This window comes from Pistacia vera, unplaced genomic scaffold (genome assembly GCF_008641045.1).
Source record: "Pistacia vera cultivar Batoury unplaced genomic scaffold, PisVer_v2 Contig320, whole genome shotgun sequence".
In the NCBI taxonomy this organism is placed as follows: Eukaryota; Viridiplantae; Streptophyta; class Magnoliopsida; order Sapindales; family Anacardiaceae; genus Pistacia; species Pistacia vera.
In genome coordinates, this window is record NW_022196136.1 from 1,648,105 (window position 1) to 1,666,899 (window position 18,795).

Below are 18,795 nucleotides of genomic sequence, written 5' to 3' on the forward strand. Positions count from 1 at the left end.
GTAGGAAAGAAGTACTATATGTAGTTGGCTTTGCTTATGCATAGTTGCAAGAAATATATGATTTGAACTTATTACTTGGGGTTATTAATATTGTTGTGTATGTGCACCGTCAAAAAGTTTGAAACAGCTGATTGGGTGTGGTCTTTTAAGCTTCTAGTTCTGTTGTTTGGGAGGATTATGGTTTCTTCCAAGACGTTTATTGAGAATAAAATTATGTATACTGCGTTGTATTCATGTGATGACTTCGCCCTAAATTACCGTTTGCGCGTGAATTAGGATTGTTTAAGTTTGGCACAACTTAGTATAAAAATAAAAATAAAAAACATTGAAACCCACTTCTTCAATATTACCTTATTATATTCCATTTTAAAGTTATTTTGATCATTCAGCACAATATTAATAATTTTAATTAATGTTTGCCTTCAATGAATTTTTTTTTTTTTTTTTATGGGAAGCAAACAAGTTTCCGCCTAAACATTAGCAAAATGGTAAGTTTTACCTCTGATTTCGTATTTCAGATTTCATTCTTAAAGTGATATTGTTTTGTATCTTAAATCAGATTTTCACCTTTGATTTCAATTTTTCTCACCTTAAACCCTCTCTCAACTCATCACCATTGTTGGTGTCATCATCGTCCGTTTCGTAGATTCCTGGCGTACTTTTCACACAAATCAACACAGTTTATACCAAACAATCAAACTTCCTCTCCCCCCCCCCCCCCCCCCCCATTTATCTGCCTTTTTTAGCCGTGTTGTCGCCCAAGAGTTGCAGTGGCACACCACTACTATCTAATCGCCAGCCAGCTGATATGTGAAACCCAATCGTGGCACATCCCTTCTCTTTCACTAACCACCAAGCCACTGCCGATAGCCAACCACCATCACCAGCAGTTGACGAAATGGCACACAATTAGCCGCATATGGCCGGCCATGCGCCGACAAAGTAAAAAATGACCATGGATCACAAATCCATGACGGAAAACGGTCATATCTATGACTATTTCATTGTCAGATCGTGGTCATTTCACGATCTGATCTGTGGTCGTTTCATGTCTGATCTGTGTTCGTTTCACGGCCTGATCTATGGTCGTTCACGGCCACATCTTGGCGTGAAACGGTTATAGAAACGTCAGATCTGGTCGTTTCCACAGTCCATAGTCAGAAAAGACCTTACCAGCGCACAACCGACCAGATAACGCGGTTGTGCACCATTGCCGCAACTGACGCCGACGGTCAGCGGTGGTCTGGGTGGTTGGGGGTATTTTGTTAACTTTTAAACTTTTTGTGGTTGAGGTGTTTTAGCTAATTTCTCAATGTAGGAGACCTACGCTAATTGTTATTTGGTAGACATTTGAGGCAATGTGGCTGAAATGGTTTTTAATTAAGGGCAAAAGGATAGAAAAATCATATTACCTGGTAATGTTTTAATAACACCCCCTAACAAGGTAATAAGATTACCCTCTACATTATCAACAGTAAACACTATTTGCAATAAAAGTTATTGTAATATTTTTTACTTGCAAAAAACACAGAATCTTGCAAACTAAACGAAGATTACTCCCGTTATCTTATATACCCCCAATCCAAATGCCTCCTATTAGTTTTGGAAAATTACTGGAATCTTATATTATTAACAACCAAACATAGTAATCAAGTAATATAGATGATTATCTCAGAATCTCCTATTACTCTCAACAAACACGCCCTAAGGGTGAAAATCTAGAAAAAAAAATGAAATCATGTTAGATTAGAGCATGTTTCTTATCAAGATATTATAAGAGAATTGTTAGGGTTTTAGTGATGTAAATTATAATTTGTTACTTCAATTCATTAGATAACATTTTAATTTTATTAAAACAGGAGATGCAAAACTCGGATTTTAGAAATTAAGCAGTGCATTGTTTGTTGGCCGCTTCTTTGGAAAGTAATGGTTAAAGTTCAACTTCTGTAAATCATCTTTAATATAAGCATTTAAAGTAAGATTACTTAGTCAAAGTCGTGAAAAATAGAGTAAACACATATTCCCACCCAAGGTTTGACGAAATCCCAAGTAGTATCACTGGTTTCATTTATTCTAGATTCCCACCTTTAAAGTAACAGTATTATGAATTTTTAGGGTTAGAGGGTGCAATTACCATAATGCCCTTAACCCTAAATTAATAATTATGTTTAACCCCAAATTGTGAATTACAAAACTTACCATTTTATTTTCAAATTATATCAAAAACACCTCGGTCACTATACACCCTCACCGGAAAAAGCCCGATTGGGCTGTTTCCGACGACGTCGAACCCCCTGGTCACCTCCATCACTTCCCTGTAGTCCGTCGTCCAAAACCCCTCTGGTTCCCGACTCATTTGCCCCTCCAATCGCGGCACCGTTAGGCTTAGGGTTTCGGTGTTCTTCACCGGATTCCGGTCGATTCCGATGGTGAAATCCAATTGGACACCACCAATGCAACCACTGTCCCCAATCTATAGAACCCCTATGTCCCCAGCAAGCGTTTCGTCGTCATTGCGGCCAAGAGTGCGTGTTCATCGGCCGTTTTTCGTTGCCGTGCCGGAGTCGGCGAGTGATGAGGGGGTTGTGAATGGTATAGTTTTGTAGAGGGGAGGATGGGGGTTCAAATGGTGGTGACAAGGGTGATTTAGGTGGAAGAATCGCCGGAAAAGAGTGAAAAACGTCAGGAGCGACGGCTGCTAACGTGCGCGGAGAACTGTTAGAGGCAGTGGTTTGCTAACGTGCGCTGCCCATGTAAATGACCAATTTACCTCTTTACCGTTACATCAAACGTTTTTTCGTCACTTTAAGGGTGGGAATCTAGAATAAATGAAACCGTGGTACTGACTGGGGTTTCGGCAAACCTTGGTGGGGAACATGTCGTTTACTCTGAAAAATTTTTAACACAGTTGGTGAGATATTAACAAGTCAAAAGTAAGAGACTGGTTATCGTTTTCATCCAATGAAATTATAATTATTCTTATGCGAGATCAGCAGCAGTCATTCCCATATTGCTTCTCCTCATGTTATCATTCATCTGCAAACTCCAATCTACAGTGAAAGTTATAACCACTCTCAATGGTAATATTTTATTATATGGAATAGGTAATTAATTTTATCCCATTCCCACCAAACAGTATTTATACAGAAGAGACAATTTGGCTTGTAATACAACTACAACAACTCTACAAGCATATTTGTCCATTATGAGATGAAGTAATCGATTGTGATGTTGGTATTTAAACTTTAAATGTCAAAATTTAATAACTACACAATATACAGTACGTATTTATATAATGTAAGTATTCTGTCATTGTCAGTATAAAATTACAATGGGTTCAAATATATGTCCAAAAATACTAGATAACTCTGCGGTGGCTTCTCTACTTGCTGATTGTGAGCGTCGGCGACTCAAACATTTGTCTTATTCACAATAGATAAGAACAGCTAGAAAGATGGAGTAGATCTAGGCGTAGTCGTCTCGTATATTATTTTATAGGAATCATTATAAATGTCTTATGGTATGTCTGTTTCTCCTTTGTCATTTTCTTAATTACTGCTAACATTCATCCCGAATAATTTACTTAAATAATTCTCCTACCAAACATTTCGTTTCAAGGCAAAACTCTCGTATATAACACTCACACTAAAGAATTCTTGTTAGTGATATCAAAACCGTTAATCTTAAAGCAATGATAAGTGATTGCATAAATAAGTTAATTGGGATTGAAATAAAGTTATGAGTAGATGTAGGGAAGAGAATCTTGATGGAAAGATATCAATACCAACCAACGGGTAAGTGTTCAACTACCTATCAAAGTTGGACTAGAACCTAGTCCATCAACTACCATTCTCTCAGCTTCTCTTTCACGGTCACACCGCCCATTCTTCTCCATCCATCAACACTATTTTTCTCTCCTATTAATACTACACCTTACAACTGCCTTTCATTCACATTCACACCGTTTCTTTCTTCCCACTTCTTCAACCTTTTATTTACTACTCTTTCACTGCACGCAATTATTTTTATCCTTGAATTCTGGTCTTTGCTGTTTCAACTCTTGATGGCTGACTTGGATCAGACTTCTGATGATGCCTCTGTGGATTCTAGAGGTACCCTTTTCAAATTCCTCTTTTTTAATTTCATTATCTTTACTTGTTTTCTTCGTTTTAAGTTCTTAATGGCTGACTTTGATTTCTTTCTTATGATAAGTTGTGGAGTTTTGTACATATTTTTTTGGTTCTATTAGGATTAAAGTTTTTGTTTTAGGTTACTCTATTTGAAAGTATTCCAATGAATCCTTTTGCTATGATATTAAATAACTTAGTATTTTCATCGGGTGTTTGTTGCAGACCAATCCAGTCAAGACTCAAAGCTTGAATTCTCAGAGGATGAAGAAACCCTTATAACTAGGATGTTCAACCTGGTTGGTGAGAGGTGGGGTTAAATTATTTCTTCTTCTTTATGCAAAAATCAAACACCAAGGAGCTTACTAACACTAAGTTGTATTCCTTCAGGTGGTCTCTGATTGCTGGAAGAATTCCTGGAGAGAACAGCCGAGGAAATTGAAAAGTACTGGACTTCAAGATACTCTACCAGTGAATGAATTGAGAAAGCCCTTTTAAAAATGATATGCTTCTCAGTTTTGGGCCTGGAAAATTTTTGGGGTTGTAGAAAGTTAGTGGAACTTTGTACAGCACTATGCGGTTTAAGTTGTAATCAATGGGCATTTCTTATAGATGCCAGTGTCTGTACCATGGTTCTTTTTGTGTGCCTACTAATATTTTGATTTTAAGCTTATGTGATGTGATTCATGAGTCAGGTGTATGTGAATATTGGTAAAAAGCATTTGGGTGACTAGAATTTAGTGCTTTGTAGCATGTTTATGTGAAGTTTTCTTGTTCGCAAGCACATTTCATCAGACTTTAGTGCAAAAGCAAAACAGAGTCCACGTTAAGAATGCTTAAAAATGCTAGAAATGATATGAAGAAAATTATGAAGCTTTTGGCCTTATTCAAACCCTCAACTGTACTTTCCCTCTGACAAACTCTAGTTTCGATCTCAGTACTTCTTATAGAATAATGCAAGATTTACAGAACAAGAATTTACTAGTCAGTCACATTTGAACAGAGCGATCCTTTTGTCTAATTGCTTGGCTAGAATTTACCATACAATGTTCTGCTGTATTGAAAGGGACACACTGATGGGGCTTATTCCTGACATTCAAAATTGTGACTAGTCGAATGCAAAGCCATTAATGACCAGACTTTTCTTATGCTATCAGTTCATCTTTTTTTCTGTCCAGCTGCTATAACTCTTCGTACCTATCATCCTAATACTTAATTACGAATAACCATCAATTCTTTCTTTCATGTTCCTCTAAAGCCATTATTTGGAGAATTTCATCATTGGTTCCAATCTCCCAGATATGATACATACGGGTATCTTATATTATATATAATGACTCTTATTATAATATGCCTAATTAAGATAACAAGGGGATAATTATAATATTATTTGTGGTTAAAAATAGGTGATAATATATATTTATTAAAGATCAGGCTACTCACATGTTTTTTGATGCATGATTGTCAAATTTAGGTGATATGACAGATTACCAACCGTGCCAACTTGAATGTTTGATATAAAATATTGATAGGTCATTTTCTGTTTTCCTATTTTGTGTTATCTTATCTCACTTACTTCCCCAAATACAAACATGAAAATATTGAGAAAAACAGTTACAGATAGAGGTGGAACAAATGGATTGGGTTAGGCAGGTCAATTGAAATCCGACCTGCATTCAAGAGGGTTCAACCTGGACCGCCAAAGGCGGGCTGGTTGAACCTACCCCGCCAGCAACCCCCGGGCAGGCCAGGTTGAGAAATGGCAACGAGACCCGCGGGTTGCTGTTTGTCCTTTCTAGATAAAGGACCGCAACCCGTCGGTGGACCCGCAGGTTGGCCGAAAAACAAATAAAAAAAAAAAATTTTGTTTTTTCAATTACCCTTTACCTTGAAATATAGCCGTTAGAGAGATCTTTTTCATCATTTTCTTTTCCCATTTTTTTCTATAAATTAGTCCTAAACTCTCATCTTTTCTCACAACTCAAATTCTCTCATTCTTTCATTTCTCTAATCTCTAATCTCTCATTATTCATTTATTCTCTTAATCTCTTTGTTATCAATTTGCTCTTATTTTAATTTTTATTAGTTTTGCAATTTTCAATTCATATTTCCAATTTTCTAATTTCCATATTCCAATTCTCTTTCTTTAATTTTTTATTTCTTCTACATCAATTTTTTTTTCAACTACAATTGATAGATATTTCTCTCCATCAATATCAATGATGAAGAAAAAACTACTTATCTTAGACTAGTTCCGCCGATTTTATTAACATAAATGCAGGAGATTCAAATAGTCCCGCAACTTTCCCAGTCTCAAAATCCGATACACCTCAAAATATGCCCCTGATTCCTCCCCATACAGCTCCCGGTGGTTCTAGAAGTTGTCCTCGTAATCGTTGTCCTCGTCCAACTTCATCTGAAGCTGAGGCGGGTTCATCAACTGCCGTCGAAACCGAAGACAGACACACATCAGACGTTTGGGCGCATTTCGACAAGTTTTACGAGACAGAAAATGGCATTCAAGTCAAAAAAACGAGATGCAAATACTGTGGAAATATTTATAAAACTGATTCAGGTAATGATACTAGTACTTTAAAAAGGCATGCTAATAAACATATTAATCAACATGGAAATAGAGAAGGCAATTAAACTCAAATAACTAATATGGGTACTACTTGGCGTTATAATTCTGATGTATATAGGGAACTATTAGCTTTATATATTACTGCAACTGATCAACCTATTAATATGGCTGAAGATAAATATTTTGAAAGATTTGTTCAAACTTCATTTTTTCCAGGATTTAAAAGTTATTCTAAAATTGCAACTAGAAATGATTTAATAAAATTATTTAAGAAAATGAAATTAGAACTAAAAAATAAAATACATACTTGTCATGTTAGTGTGACTCTAACTGTCGATATTTGGAGTGGTAGAGTTAATCAAGATTATATTTGTGTGACTAGTCATTATTTTGATAATGAATATAAATTAAATAAATCTTTATCAGGATTTAGATTAATGGATGTTGATCATAGTGGTGAACAGATTTATAATAAAATTGTTGAAGTTTTAGAAGATTATGATATTGTTAGTAAAGTGATAAGTTTAACTTTAGATAATGCAAGTTCTAATAGTAAAGCTATAGATTATTTTCAAAGTAATTATCTTTTATAAAATAATTTGAAGTTTTTTCACCAACTTTGTGCATGTCATGTTATTAATTTAATTGTGAAAAGTGGTATGAAAACAATTAAAGAAAATATTGATAGAATTAGAGATTGTTTAGCTTGGATTACAAGTAGTAATAAAAGAAATGTTAAATTTCAAGATACTTATATAAAATCAGGCATGTCTCCTAGAACATTTACATTAGACATGCATATTAGATGGAATAGTATTTATTTAATGCTTGATTCATGTTTACCTTATGCTAATTTAATTAGTTATTTTGTAGCAAATAATAGAGGTCCTCATTATTTGGTAGAAAATGATTGGCAAATAGCTAAAGTATTTCATTCTTTTCTTAAATTTTTTTACCAATCCACTTTATAACTTTCTGGTGTGTATTATCCTACTAGTCCATTGGTAATACATACAATTATAAAAATTTTAGAGTTATCTACAAAAAACAAAAACAATGAAATTTTAAAGTGATACGACTTTTTTAACTCAAGGACATGAGAGAATAGAGGTACTAAAGGATATGGTTGTTGCGTAAGATTGTATAGCCAATAATTTTACAATAGGATTTGGTCCTAGAAATTGTTAAAATGGAATTGTTAGCTCATATGGAGTGATGGAAGTTTTTCTTAGCTAATCTAGTTGAGAGGTTATTGTGTTTTGTTTCCAAATTCAGACTGACGTGTTCTTTCTGCCTTTGGTTGCAGCTGAGTCAATTAATTGGATTAAGGGAATCAATTGTCGGTTACTGACTCTTCCCCTCACAACCAAGGTTCATGTCTGAATTTGAACCAGATTCCAAGTGCCTTTGGTGAGTTATGCTAAAGCTGATTCTGTTGTATATGTTTGTATCCATGACAGTAGTAGATATGCTTTTGATTGCTTGATTTGTGTTTGTTGTATGGTGGGGCAGATCCCTTCGCTGAGGCAAATGCTGAGGACTCAGGTGCTGGGGCAAAAGATTACGTCCATATTCGTGTTCAACAACGTAAGGAGGAAAAGCCTGACAACCGTGCAGGGTTGAAGAAGGACTACAGCTACAACAAGATTCTCAAGGACCTCAAGAAAGAGTTCTGCTGTAATGGTACTGTTGTTCAGGACCCTGAGTTAGGCCAGGTCAGTCACAGACCATTGATTAAATGTTTTCGAAATCCATATCTAGTTAGATAGGGATTGTTATTTGAGAGAAAAGGTTTTGTATATAAGAATATAAGCCTGAATAATTTTTATAGTTCTTAGGTTCATACAACTCCAGGGTGACAAGAAAGAATGTGTCAACCTTCCTTGTCAGGTAATGCTATATGTATACATTAACAAGGTATTTATGTTAAACAACTTTGTTTGTGCTTTGTGTTTATGATTTTTTTTGTGGCCAACAGGCTGGCATTGTGAGGAAGGATTCATCAAGATCCATGGCTTCTAAGTAGGAAAGAGTACTATATGTAGTTGGCTTTGCTTATGCATAGTTGCAAGAAAATATGATTTGAACTTATATTACTTGGGGTTATAAATATTGTTGTGTATGTGCACCGTCAAAAAGTTTGAAACAGCTGATTGGGTGTGGTCTTTTAAGCTTCTAGTTCTGTTGTTTGGGAAGGTTATGGTTTCTTCCAAGACGTTTATTGAGAATAAAATTATGTATACTGCGTTGTATTCATGTGATGACTTCGCCCTAAAATTACCGTTTGCGCGTGAATTAGGATTGTTTAAGTTTGGCACAACATTGTATAAAAAAATAAAATAAAAACATTGAAACCCACTTCTTCAATATTACCTTATTATATTCCTTTTAAAGTTATTTTGATCATTCAGCACCTATTAATAATTTAATTAATGTTTGCCTTCAATGAATTTTTTTTTTTTTTTATGGGAAGCAAACAAGTTTCCGCCTAAACATTAGCAAAATGGTAAGTTTTACCTCTGATTTCGTTTATTTCAGATTTTCATCTTAAAGTTATATTGTTTTGTATCTTAAATCAGATTTTCACCTTTGATTTCAATTTTTTCTCACCTTAAACCCTCTCTCAACTCATCACCATTGTGGTGTCATCATCGTCCGTTTCGTAGATTCCTGGCGTACTTTTCACACAAATCACACAGTTTATACCAAACAATCAAACTTCCTCTCCCCCCCCCCCCCCCCCATTTATCTGCCTTTTTAGCCGTGTTGTCGCCAAGAGTTGCAGTGTCACACCACTACTATCTAATCGCCAGCCAGCTGCAATGTGAAACCCAATCGTGGCACACCCTTCTCTTTCACTAACCACCCAAGCCACTGCCGATAGCCCACCACCATCACCAGCAGTTGACGAATGGCACACAAAGCCGCATATGGCCGGCCATGCGCCGACAAAGTAAAAAATGACCATGGATCACAAATCCATGACCGGAAAACGGTCATCTATATGACTATTTCATTGTCAGATCTGTGGTCATTTCACGATCTGATCTGTGGTCGTTTCATGTCCTGATCTGTGTTCGTTCACGGCCTGATCTATGGTCGTTACCGGCCACATCTTTGGTCGTGAAACGGTTATAGAAACGTCAGATCTGGTCGTTTCCACAGATCCATAGTCAGAAAAGACCTTACCAGCGCACAACCGACCAGATAACGCGGTTGTGCACCATTGCAGCAACTGAGCCGACGGTCAGCGGTGGTCTGGGTGGTTGGGTTTGTATGTTTAACTTTAACTTTTTGGGTTGAGGTGTTTTAGCTAATTTCTCAAATGTAGGAGACCTACGCTAATTGTTATTTGGTAGACATTTGAGGCAATTGTGTTGAAATGGTTTTTAATTAAGGGCAAAATGGATAGAAAATCATATTACCTTGGTAATGTTTTAAACACCCCCTAACAAGGTAATAAGATTACCCTCTACATTATCAACCGTAAACACTATTTGCATAAAAGATTATTGTAATATTTTTTTACTTGCAAATCAACACAAGAATTTGCAAATAAACGAAGGTTACTCCCGTTATCTTATAACCCCCAATCCAAATGCCTCCTATTAGTTTGGAAAATTACTGGAATCTTATATTATTAACAACCAAACATAGTAATCAAGTAATATAAGATGACTTATCTCAGAATCTCCTATTACTCTCAACCAAACACGCCCTAAGGTGAAAATCTAGAAAAAAAAATGAAATCATGTTAGAGTTAGAGCATGTTTCTTATCAAGATATTATAAGAGAATTGTTAGGGTTTTAGTGATGTAAATTATAATTTGTTTACTTCATTCATTAGATAACATTTTAATTTTATTAAAACAGGAGATGCAAAACTCGGATTTTAGAAATTAGCATTGAGTTGTTGCCCTTTTTGTTTTAAAGTCACCAAGTATCTTCCTTTACTGCGATAGTATAGGTAAAGTTCAATTCTGTAATACATTAATATAAGCATTTAAGAAGATACTTAGTCAAAGTCGTAAAATAGAGTAAACACATATTCCACCAAGGTTTGACGAAATCCCAAGTTAGACATGGTTTCATTTATTCTAGATTCCCTTAAAGAACAGTATTATGATTTTTAGGGTTAGAGGGTGCAATTACCATAATGCTAACCCTAATTAATAAATTATGTTTAACCCCTAAATTAGTAGAATAAAACTTACCATTTTATTTCAAATTATATCAAAACACCCTCGGTCACTATACACCCACCGGAAAAGCCCGATGGGCTGTTTCCGACGACGTCGAACCCCTGGTCACCTCCATCACTTCCCTGTAGTCCGTCGTCCAAAACCCCTCTGGTTCCCGACTCATTTGCCCTCCAATCGCGCGGCAACCGTTGGCTTAGGGTTTCGGTGTTTTCACCGATCCGGTCGATTCCGATGGTGAAAATCCAATTGGACACCACCAATGCAACCACGTCCCACAATCTATGAACCCCTATGTCCCCAGCAAGGTTTTCGTGTCATTCGCCGGCCAGGAGTGCGTGTTCATCGGCCGTTTTTCGTTGCCGTGGCGGAGATCGGCGAGTGATGAGGGGTTGTGAATGGTATAGTTTGTAGAGGGGAGGATGGGGTTCAAATGGTGGTGACAAGGGTGATTTTAGGTGGAAGAATCGCCGGAAAAGAGTGAAAAACGTCAGGAGCGACGGCTGCTACGTGCGCGCGGAGAACTGTTAGAGGCAGTGGTTTGCTAACGTGCGCTGCCCATGTAAAATGACCAATTTACTCTTTACGTTAAATCAAACGTTTTTTCGTCACTTTAAGGGTGGGAATCTAGAATAAATAAACAGTGGTACTGACTTGGGGTTGGCAAACCTTGGGTGGGAACATGTCGTTTACCTGAAAATATTTAAACACAGTTGGTGAGATTATTACCAAGTCAAAAGTAAGAGACTGGTTATCGTTTTCATCCAAGAAATTATAATTATCTTCTTTGCGAAGATCAGCAGCAGTCATTCCATATTGCTTCTCCTCATGTTATCATTCATCTGCAAACTCCAATCTACAGTGAAAGTTATCTAACCATCTCAATGGTAATATTTTATATATGGATAGGTTAATTAATTTTATCCCATCCCACCAAACAAGTATTATACAGAAGAGACAATTTGGCTTGTAATACAACTACAACAACTCTACAAGCTATTTTGTCCTTTGAGATGAAGTAATCGTATTGTGATGTTGGTATTTAAACTTTAAATGTCAAAATTTAATTAACTACACAATATACAGTACGATATTATATAATGTAATGATCTGTCATTGTCAGTATAAAATTTACAATGGGTTCAAATATAGTCCAAAAATACTAGATAAAACTCTGCGGTGGCTTCTCTACTTGCTGATTGGTGAGCGTCCGGCGACTCAAAATTTGTCTTATTCACAATCAATAAGAACAGCTAGAAGATGGAGTAGATCTAGGCGTAGTCGTCTCGTATATTATTTTATAGGATCATTATAATGTCTTATGGTATGTCTGTTTCTCCTTTGTCATTTTTAATTACTGCAACATTCATCCCGAATAATTTACTTAAATAATTCTCCTACCAAACATTTCGTTTCAAGGCAAAACTCTCGTATATAACACTCAACACTAAAGAATTTGTCTAGTGAATCAAAACCGTTAATCTTAAAGCAATGATAAGTGATTGCATAAATAAGTTAATTGGGATTGAATAAAGTTATGAGTAGATGTAGGGAAGAGAATCTTGATGGAAAGATATCAATACCAACCAACGGGTAAGTGTTCAACTACCTATCAAGTTGGACTAGAACCTAGTCCATCAACTACCATTCTTCTCAGCTTTCTCTTTCACGGTCACACCGCCCATTCTTCTCCATCCATCAACACTATTTTCTCTTCTCTCCTATTAATACTACACTTAACTGCCTTTCAATTCCACATTCACACCTTTTCTTCTTCCCACTTCTTCACCTTTTATTTACTACTCTTTCACTGCACGCAATTATTTATTCCTTGAATTCTTGGTCTTTGCTGTTTCAACTCTTGATGGCTGACTTGGTCAGACTTCTGATGATGCCTCTGTGGATTCTAGAGGTACCCTTTCAAATTCCTCTTTTTTAATTTCATTATCTTTATTTTTTTCTTCGTTTTAAGTTCTTAATGGCTGACTTTGATTCTTTTCTATGATAGTTTGTGGAGTTTTGTACATATTTTTTTGGTTCTATAGGATTAAGTTTTTGTTTTAGGTTACTCATTTGAAAGTTATTCCAATGAATCCTTTTGCTATGATATTAAATAACTTAGTATTTTCATCGGGGGTTTGTTGCAGACCAATCCATCAAGACTCAAAGCTTGAATTCTCAGAGGATGAAGAACCCTTATAAGGATGTTCAACCTGGTTGGTGAGAGGTGGGGTTAAATTATTTCTTCTTTCTTTATGCAAAAATCAAACACCAAGGAGCTTACTAACACTAAGTTGTATTCCTTCAGGTGGTCTCTGATTGCTGGAAGAATTCCTGGAAGAACAGCCGAGGAAATTGAAAAGTACTGGACTTCAAGATATCTACCAGTGAATGAATTGAGAAAGCCTTTTAAAAATGATATGCTTCTCGTTTGGGCCTGGAAAATTTTTGGGGTTGTAGCAAAGTATAGTATGGAACTTTGTACAGCACTATGCGGTTTAAGTTGTAATCAAATGGGCATTTCTTATAGATGCCAGTGTCTTGTACCATGGTTCTTTTTGTGTGCCTACTAATATTTTGATTTTAAGCTTATGTGATGTGATTCATGAGCTCAGGTATGTGAATATATGGTAAAAAGCATTTGGGTGACTAGAATTTAGTGCTTTGTAGCATGATTATGTGAAGTTTTCTTGTTCGCAAGCACATTTCATCAGACTTTAGTGCAAAAGCAAAACAGAGTCAACGTTAAGAATGCTTAAAAATGCTAGAAATGATATGAAGAAAATTATGAAGCTTTTGGCCTTATTCAACCCTCAACTGTACTTTCCCTCTGACAAACTCTAGTTTCGATCTCAGTACTTCTTATAGAATAATGCAAGATTTACAGAACAAGAATTTACTAGTCATCACATTTGAACAGAGCGATCCTTTTGTCTAATTGCTTGGCTAGAATTTACCATACAATGTTCTGCTGTATTGAAAGGGACACACTGATGGGGCTTATTCCTGACATTCAAAATTGTGACTAGTCGAATGCAAAGCCATTAATGACCAGACTTTTCTTATGCTATCAGTTCATCTTTTTTTCTGTCCAGCTGCTATAACTCTTCGGTACATCATCCTAATACTTAATTACGAATTAACATCAATTCTTTCTTTCATGTTCCTCTAAAGTCCATTATTTTGGAGAATTTCATCATTGGTTCCAATCTCCCAGATATGATACATACGGGTATCTTATATTATATATAATGACTCTTATTTTTAATATGCCTAATTAAGATAACAAGGGGATAATTATAATATTATTTGTGGTTAAATAAATAGTGTAATATATATTATTAAAGATCAGGCTACTCACATGTTTTTTGATGCATGATTGTCAAATTTAGGTGATATGACAGATTACCAACCGTGCCAACTTGAATGTTTGATATAAATATTGATAGGTCATTTTCTGTTTTCCTATTTTGTGTTATCTTATCTCACTTACTCCCCAAATACACAACATGAAAATATTGAGAAAAACATGTTACAGATAGAGGTGGAACAAATGGATTGGGTTAGGCAGGTCAATTGAAATCCGACCTGCATTCAAGGGTTCAACCGGACCGCCATAAGGCGGGCTGGTTGAACCTACCCGCCAGCAACCCCGGGCGGCCAGGTTGAGAAATGGCAACCCGACGACCGCGGGTTGCTGTTTGTCCTTTCTAGATAAAGGACCGCCAACCCGTCGGGTTGACCCGCAGGTTGGCCGAAAAACAAATTAAAAAAAAAATTTTGTTTTTTCCAATTACCCTTTTACCCTTGAAATATAGCCGTTAGAGAGATCTTTTATCATTCTTTTCCCATTTTTTTCTATAAATTAGTCCAAACTCTCATCTTTTCTCACAACTCAAATTCTCTCATTCTTTCATTTTCTCTAATCTCTAATCTCTCAATTATTATTTATTCTCTTAATCTCTTTGTTATCAATTTGCTCTATTTTAATTTTTATTAGTTTTGCAATTTTCAATTCATATTTCAATTTTCTAATTTCCATATTCCAATTCTCTTTCTTTAATTTTTTATTTCTTCTACATCAATTTTTTTTTCAACTCCAATTGATAGATATTTCTCTCCCATCAATATCAATGATGAAGAAAACTACTATCTTAGTCATCAAATAAAAAGAGGTTAGAAAATAATATGAAATTGGGCCATGTGTAAGACTAAACTTAAAAAACTAAAACGGAAATTCAAATCAGGCTGGGTAGGCTTCTTAACACTGCATCAACTCCATTGTGATTTGAGAATCCTTTCTCAACGTAGGAATTAGGAAACATCTATACTTTTTTTTATTAAATAAACATATTATGAAGTTTTTAATATAATATTTATGTTAATTTTAAATCTTACTATCATCTAATATTGTTATAATGATTTTGGTAATAGATGTTATGAAACGACAATTTATAAAATCACACACAGACACGATAATTTATAATGATTCACTTTATGTATGATAGTTACATCTACTTTGTCGATAAAATATTGTAAGAATCGTTCAAGTTTCACAAATTTGTTTTTTCTCTAAGCCTGTCTTTGGTGGCTCTTACACTTTAATTGTGTCATTGCCTATTACCAATCTCTATGATTTAATACCTTTTATAAGTAATACCTAAGAACTATTCCTAATAGGATTTATATCTCCTATCCTAATAGGATTTTTATATTAATTCCTAATATAATGTATATGATGTAATTCTACATAAAAATATAGTAGGAAAACTCATATCCCAATGCAATACTAATTTGATTTGAATTTGACTCAATAATTCCAACAATTAATGGGTACCAACAATATTTTATTAAATTCTAATAATCTCACACTTGAGGAAAAGCCTATAACACTGTTGCAACAAGTCCCACATCACTTATATGTGGAGGATTGTTGAGTGTTTAAGTGGAGCTAATTTGCCTACACTAAGCAAACGCGTTTCGGACTTGAAGTCTAGGAACAAAACCATACGATCCCTCTAGGGCTTACAACTATAAGAATGGATTGAACATACTTACTATCACCATTTTACCCCCCATCTTATTCTTTGATTCCTTCTTCAAGAGATGTCGTTGGTGACTTTAACAATATAGAACCAACGTTCCATCGTTATTTACACAAGTGTCTTTTCTATTATTAATTTTCAGATAATTTTTAAAATAGTTTACATGAAGTTATATCATATATTTTTATTCCACTTTATTATGTCTTTTATTAATTTTTAGATGGTTTTTTTTTCATATTTATACAAATAACTATAAAATATTATTATAATTTAAAATTTAAAATTTAAAATTTGGGCCGAGTTTTTAAAATCGTCACGACACCCGTTTGTACCTTAATCACAATCGAATATATTATCATTTTCATCACCCTTTATTTAAAGGCAAAAATGGAATTTCCTTTTTCAATGGCAGCGTGCGTAGGACGCACAGAATCCTCCATGTATTGTCCACTTTTATCTTCGAACTTTGGGACGTGTAATAAAATCATAGCCCTTCATCGTTGTAAACATCTTATAATCTCAACCGTAGAAACACACAAAACAGAACCGACTAAGATACGTACGGTTAAAAAGCAAAGTGTCTAATAAAAAAGTGCGGTTGTGTGGTCACGAGGAGCCCTCTTTATTTATATAACACCCCTACCTCAGCCCAAACACAATCCAATCCTTACACTTTTTCTATAAGATTCTCCGCATTTACATCTTTCTGTAAGTTAATCTTCTTCTGGGTTTCGCATTCTTGTCCATTGATTGATTATGTTCTTATCCGTTTGTTTCTTTCGTCTTTGTTTACCTTTGTTTAATGTGTTGTTTTTGTTCTAATTGAAATCAATTTCATGATTGCCCTGCTATTAGTTTTTCCGTTTGTTATTTCATCTTTTGGGTTTAGGATATTTTATATTTATTGTATTCCCTGCATCTGTTATTGTTTTGTACGAGTGTTTGATTAGTGGGTTCATCTAATTTTTTAATCTGAGAAAATTTAGGTTTATGCTACTTTGATTCATGGATTATTATGGGGATTCTGAAAATATTAGGTTTGCCATTTTATTTATTATTTTCGGGGGAAATTCTAATTTGTGGTTGTTGTTTATTTGTTCAATTTATTGAGCACTTTGTTAAGCTGAATCTTGGCGATTTGTCAATTATAGGGTTTAGTACCAATCTTTTGTAATTTATGGGAAATCGTTGGTGATGTTGACTTATGCTCTACTTCAATAGTGCATATGATTGTCATTCGGATGATAAATGAACTATTTGTTAGTTTTGAATATGTGTATTATTTTTCCTGAACAATTTTGATGTCTAGAATTGATATACTAGTTATATAAATGCATTTCACAGGAAGGATTGTGTTTTTGGCTTCAGGATAGTGATGTTAGGATAATTTTCTTAAGTCAAAAACATGGAGTGAATAATATGGATTTAAAAGGCATTGAAAAAGTTGGTCCAAGAAAGTATGAATCATAATTAGTGCCTCTTTGTATGTGCTCTGTATATACAAACAATCACGGTTCAAGTTACAAAGTTATCTTAGCTGAGGTAGTTGATGGCTGTCATGAAAAGACATTTGTCCATGCAATAATGAAGTATAGGATTTACCATGATTGAAGTAAGGTGATAGCCTTTTTTAACTCAAGGACCATGAGAGAATAGAGGTACTAAAGGATATGGTTGTTGCCCGTAAGATTGTATAGCCAATAATTTTACAATAGGATTTGGTCCTAGAAATTGTTAAAATGGAATTGTTAGCTCATATGGAGTGATGAAAGTTTTTCTTTAGCTAATCTAGTTGAGAGGTTATTGTTGTTTTGTTTCCAAATTCAGACTGACGTGTTCTTTCTGCCTTTGGTTGCAGCTGAGGTCAATTTAATTGGATTAAAGGGAATCAATTGTCGGTTACTGACTCTTCCCCCCACAACCAAGGTTCATGTCTGAATTTGACAACCAGATTCCAAGTGCCTTTGGTGAGTTATGCTAAAGCTGATTCTATTGTATATGTTTGTATCCATGACAGTAGTAGATATGTCTTTTGATTGCTTGATTTGTGTTTGTTGTATGGTGGGGCAGATCCCTTCGCTGAGGCAAATGCTGAGGACTCAGGTGCTGGGGCAAAAGATTACGTCCATATTCGTGTTCAACAACGTAATGGGAGGAAAAGCCTGACAACCGTGCAAGGGTTGAAGAAGGACTACAGCTACAACAAGATTCTCAAGGACCTCAAGAAAGAGTTCTGCTGTAATGGTACTGTTGTTCAGGACCCTGAGTTAGGCCAGGTCAGTCACAGACCATTGATTAAATGTTTTCGAAATCCATATCTAGTTAGAATAGGGATTGTTATTTGAGAGAAAAGGTTTTGTATATAAGAATATAAGCCTGAATGAATTTTTTATACGTTCTTAGGTCATACAACTCCAGGGTGACCAAAGAAAGAATGTGTCAACCTTCCTTGTTCAGGTAATGCTATATGTATACATTAACAAGGTATTTATGTTAAACAACTTTGTTTGTGCTTTGTGTAATTATGATTTTTATCTTGTGGCCAAACAGGCTGGCATTGTGAGGAAGGATTTCATCAAGATCCATGGCTTCTAAGTAGGAAAGAAGTTACTATATGTAGTTGGCTTTGCTTATGCAGAGTTGCAAGAAATATATGATTTGAACTTATATTACTTGGGGTTATTAAATATTGTTGTGTATGTGCACCGTCAAAAAGTTTGAAACAGCTGATTGGGTGTGGCCTTCTAAGCTTCTAGTTCTGTTGTTTGGGAAGGATTATGGTTTCTTCCAAGACGTTTATTGAGAATAAAATTATGTATACCTGCGTTGTATTCATGTGA

At 35.2% G+C, this 18,795-nt stretch overlaps 1 protein-coding gene, 1 long non-coding RNA gene and 1 pseudogene across 2 annotated transcripts; all 3 read left to right on the forward strand.

The window, feature by feature from the left end:
- The first annotated feature begins 4,079 nt into the window (after window positions 1-4,079).
- On the forward strand, window positions 4,080-13,290 carry LOC116136962. The gene is made up of 3 exons (XR_004129103.1): window positions 4,080-4,112; window positions 4,353-4,437; window positions 13,219-13,290. It is a non-coding gene; the product is annotated as an uncharacterized LOC116136962 (long non-coding RNA).
- Window positions 8,087-8,733, forward strand: LOC116136961 (annotated as a pseudogene).
- Window positions 13,291-16,514: 3,224 nt separating the features above from the next.
- Window positions 16,515-18,795, forward strand: LOC116136940 (protein translation factor SUI1 homolog). Its single transcript, XM_031422622.1, has 5 exons — window positions 16,515-16,663; window positions 17,814-17,922; window positions 18,026-18,231; window positions 18,359-18,412; window positions 18,506-18,795. Exons 2-5 carry the CDS (start codon window positions 17,886-17,888, stop codon window positions 18,548-18,550), a joined length of 342 nt encoding a protein of 113 aa, XP_031278482.1. The 5' UTR covers window positions 16,515-16,663; window positions 17,814-17,885; the 3' UTR covers window positions 18,551-18,795.

Coding starts and splice junctions, on each gene's coding strand:
- LOC116136940 (XM_031422622.1), top strand. CDS start 17,886: ATGTCTGAATTTGACAACCAGATTCCAAGTGCCTTTG. Junction 17,923..18,025: donor CCAGATTCCAAGTGCCTTTG/GTGAGTTATGCT, acceptor ATGGTGGGGCAG/ATCCCTTCGCTGAGGCAAAT. Junction 18,413..18,505: donor TGTCAACCTTCCTTGTTCAG/GTAATGCTATAT, acceptor GTGGCCAAACAG/GCTGGCATTGTGAGGAAGGA.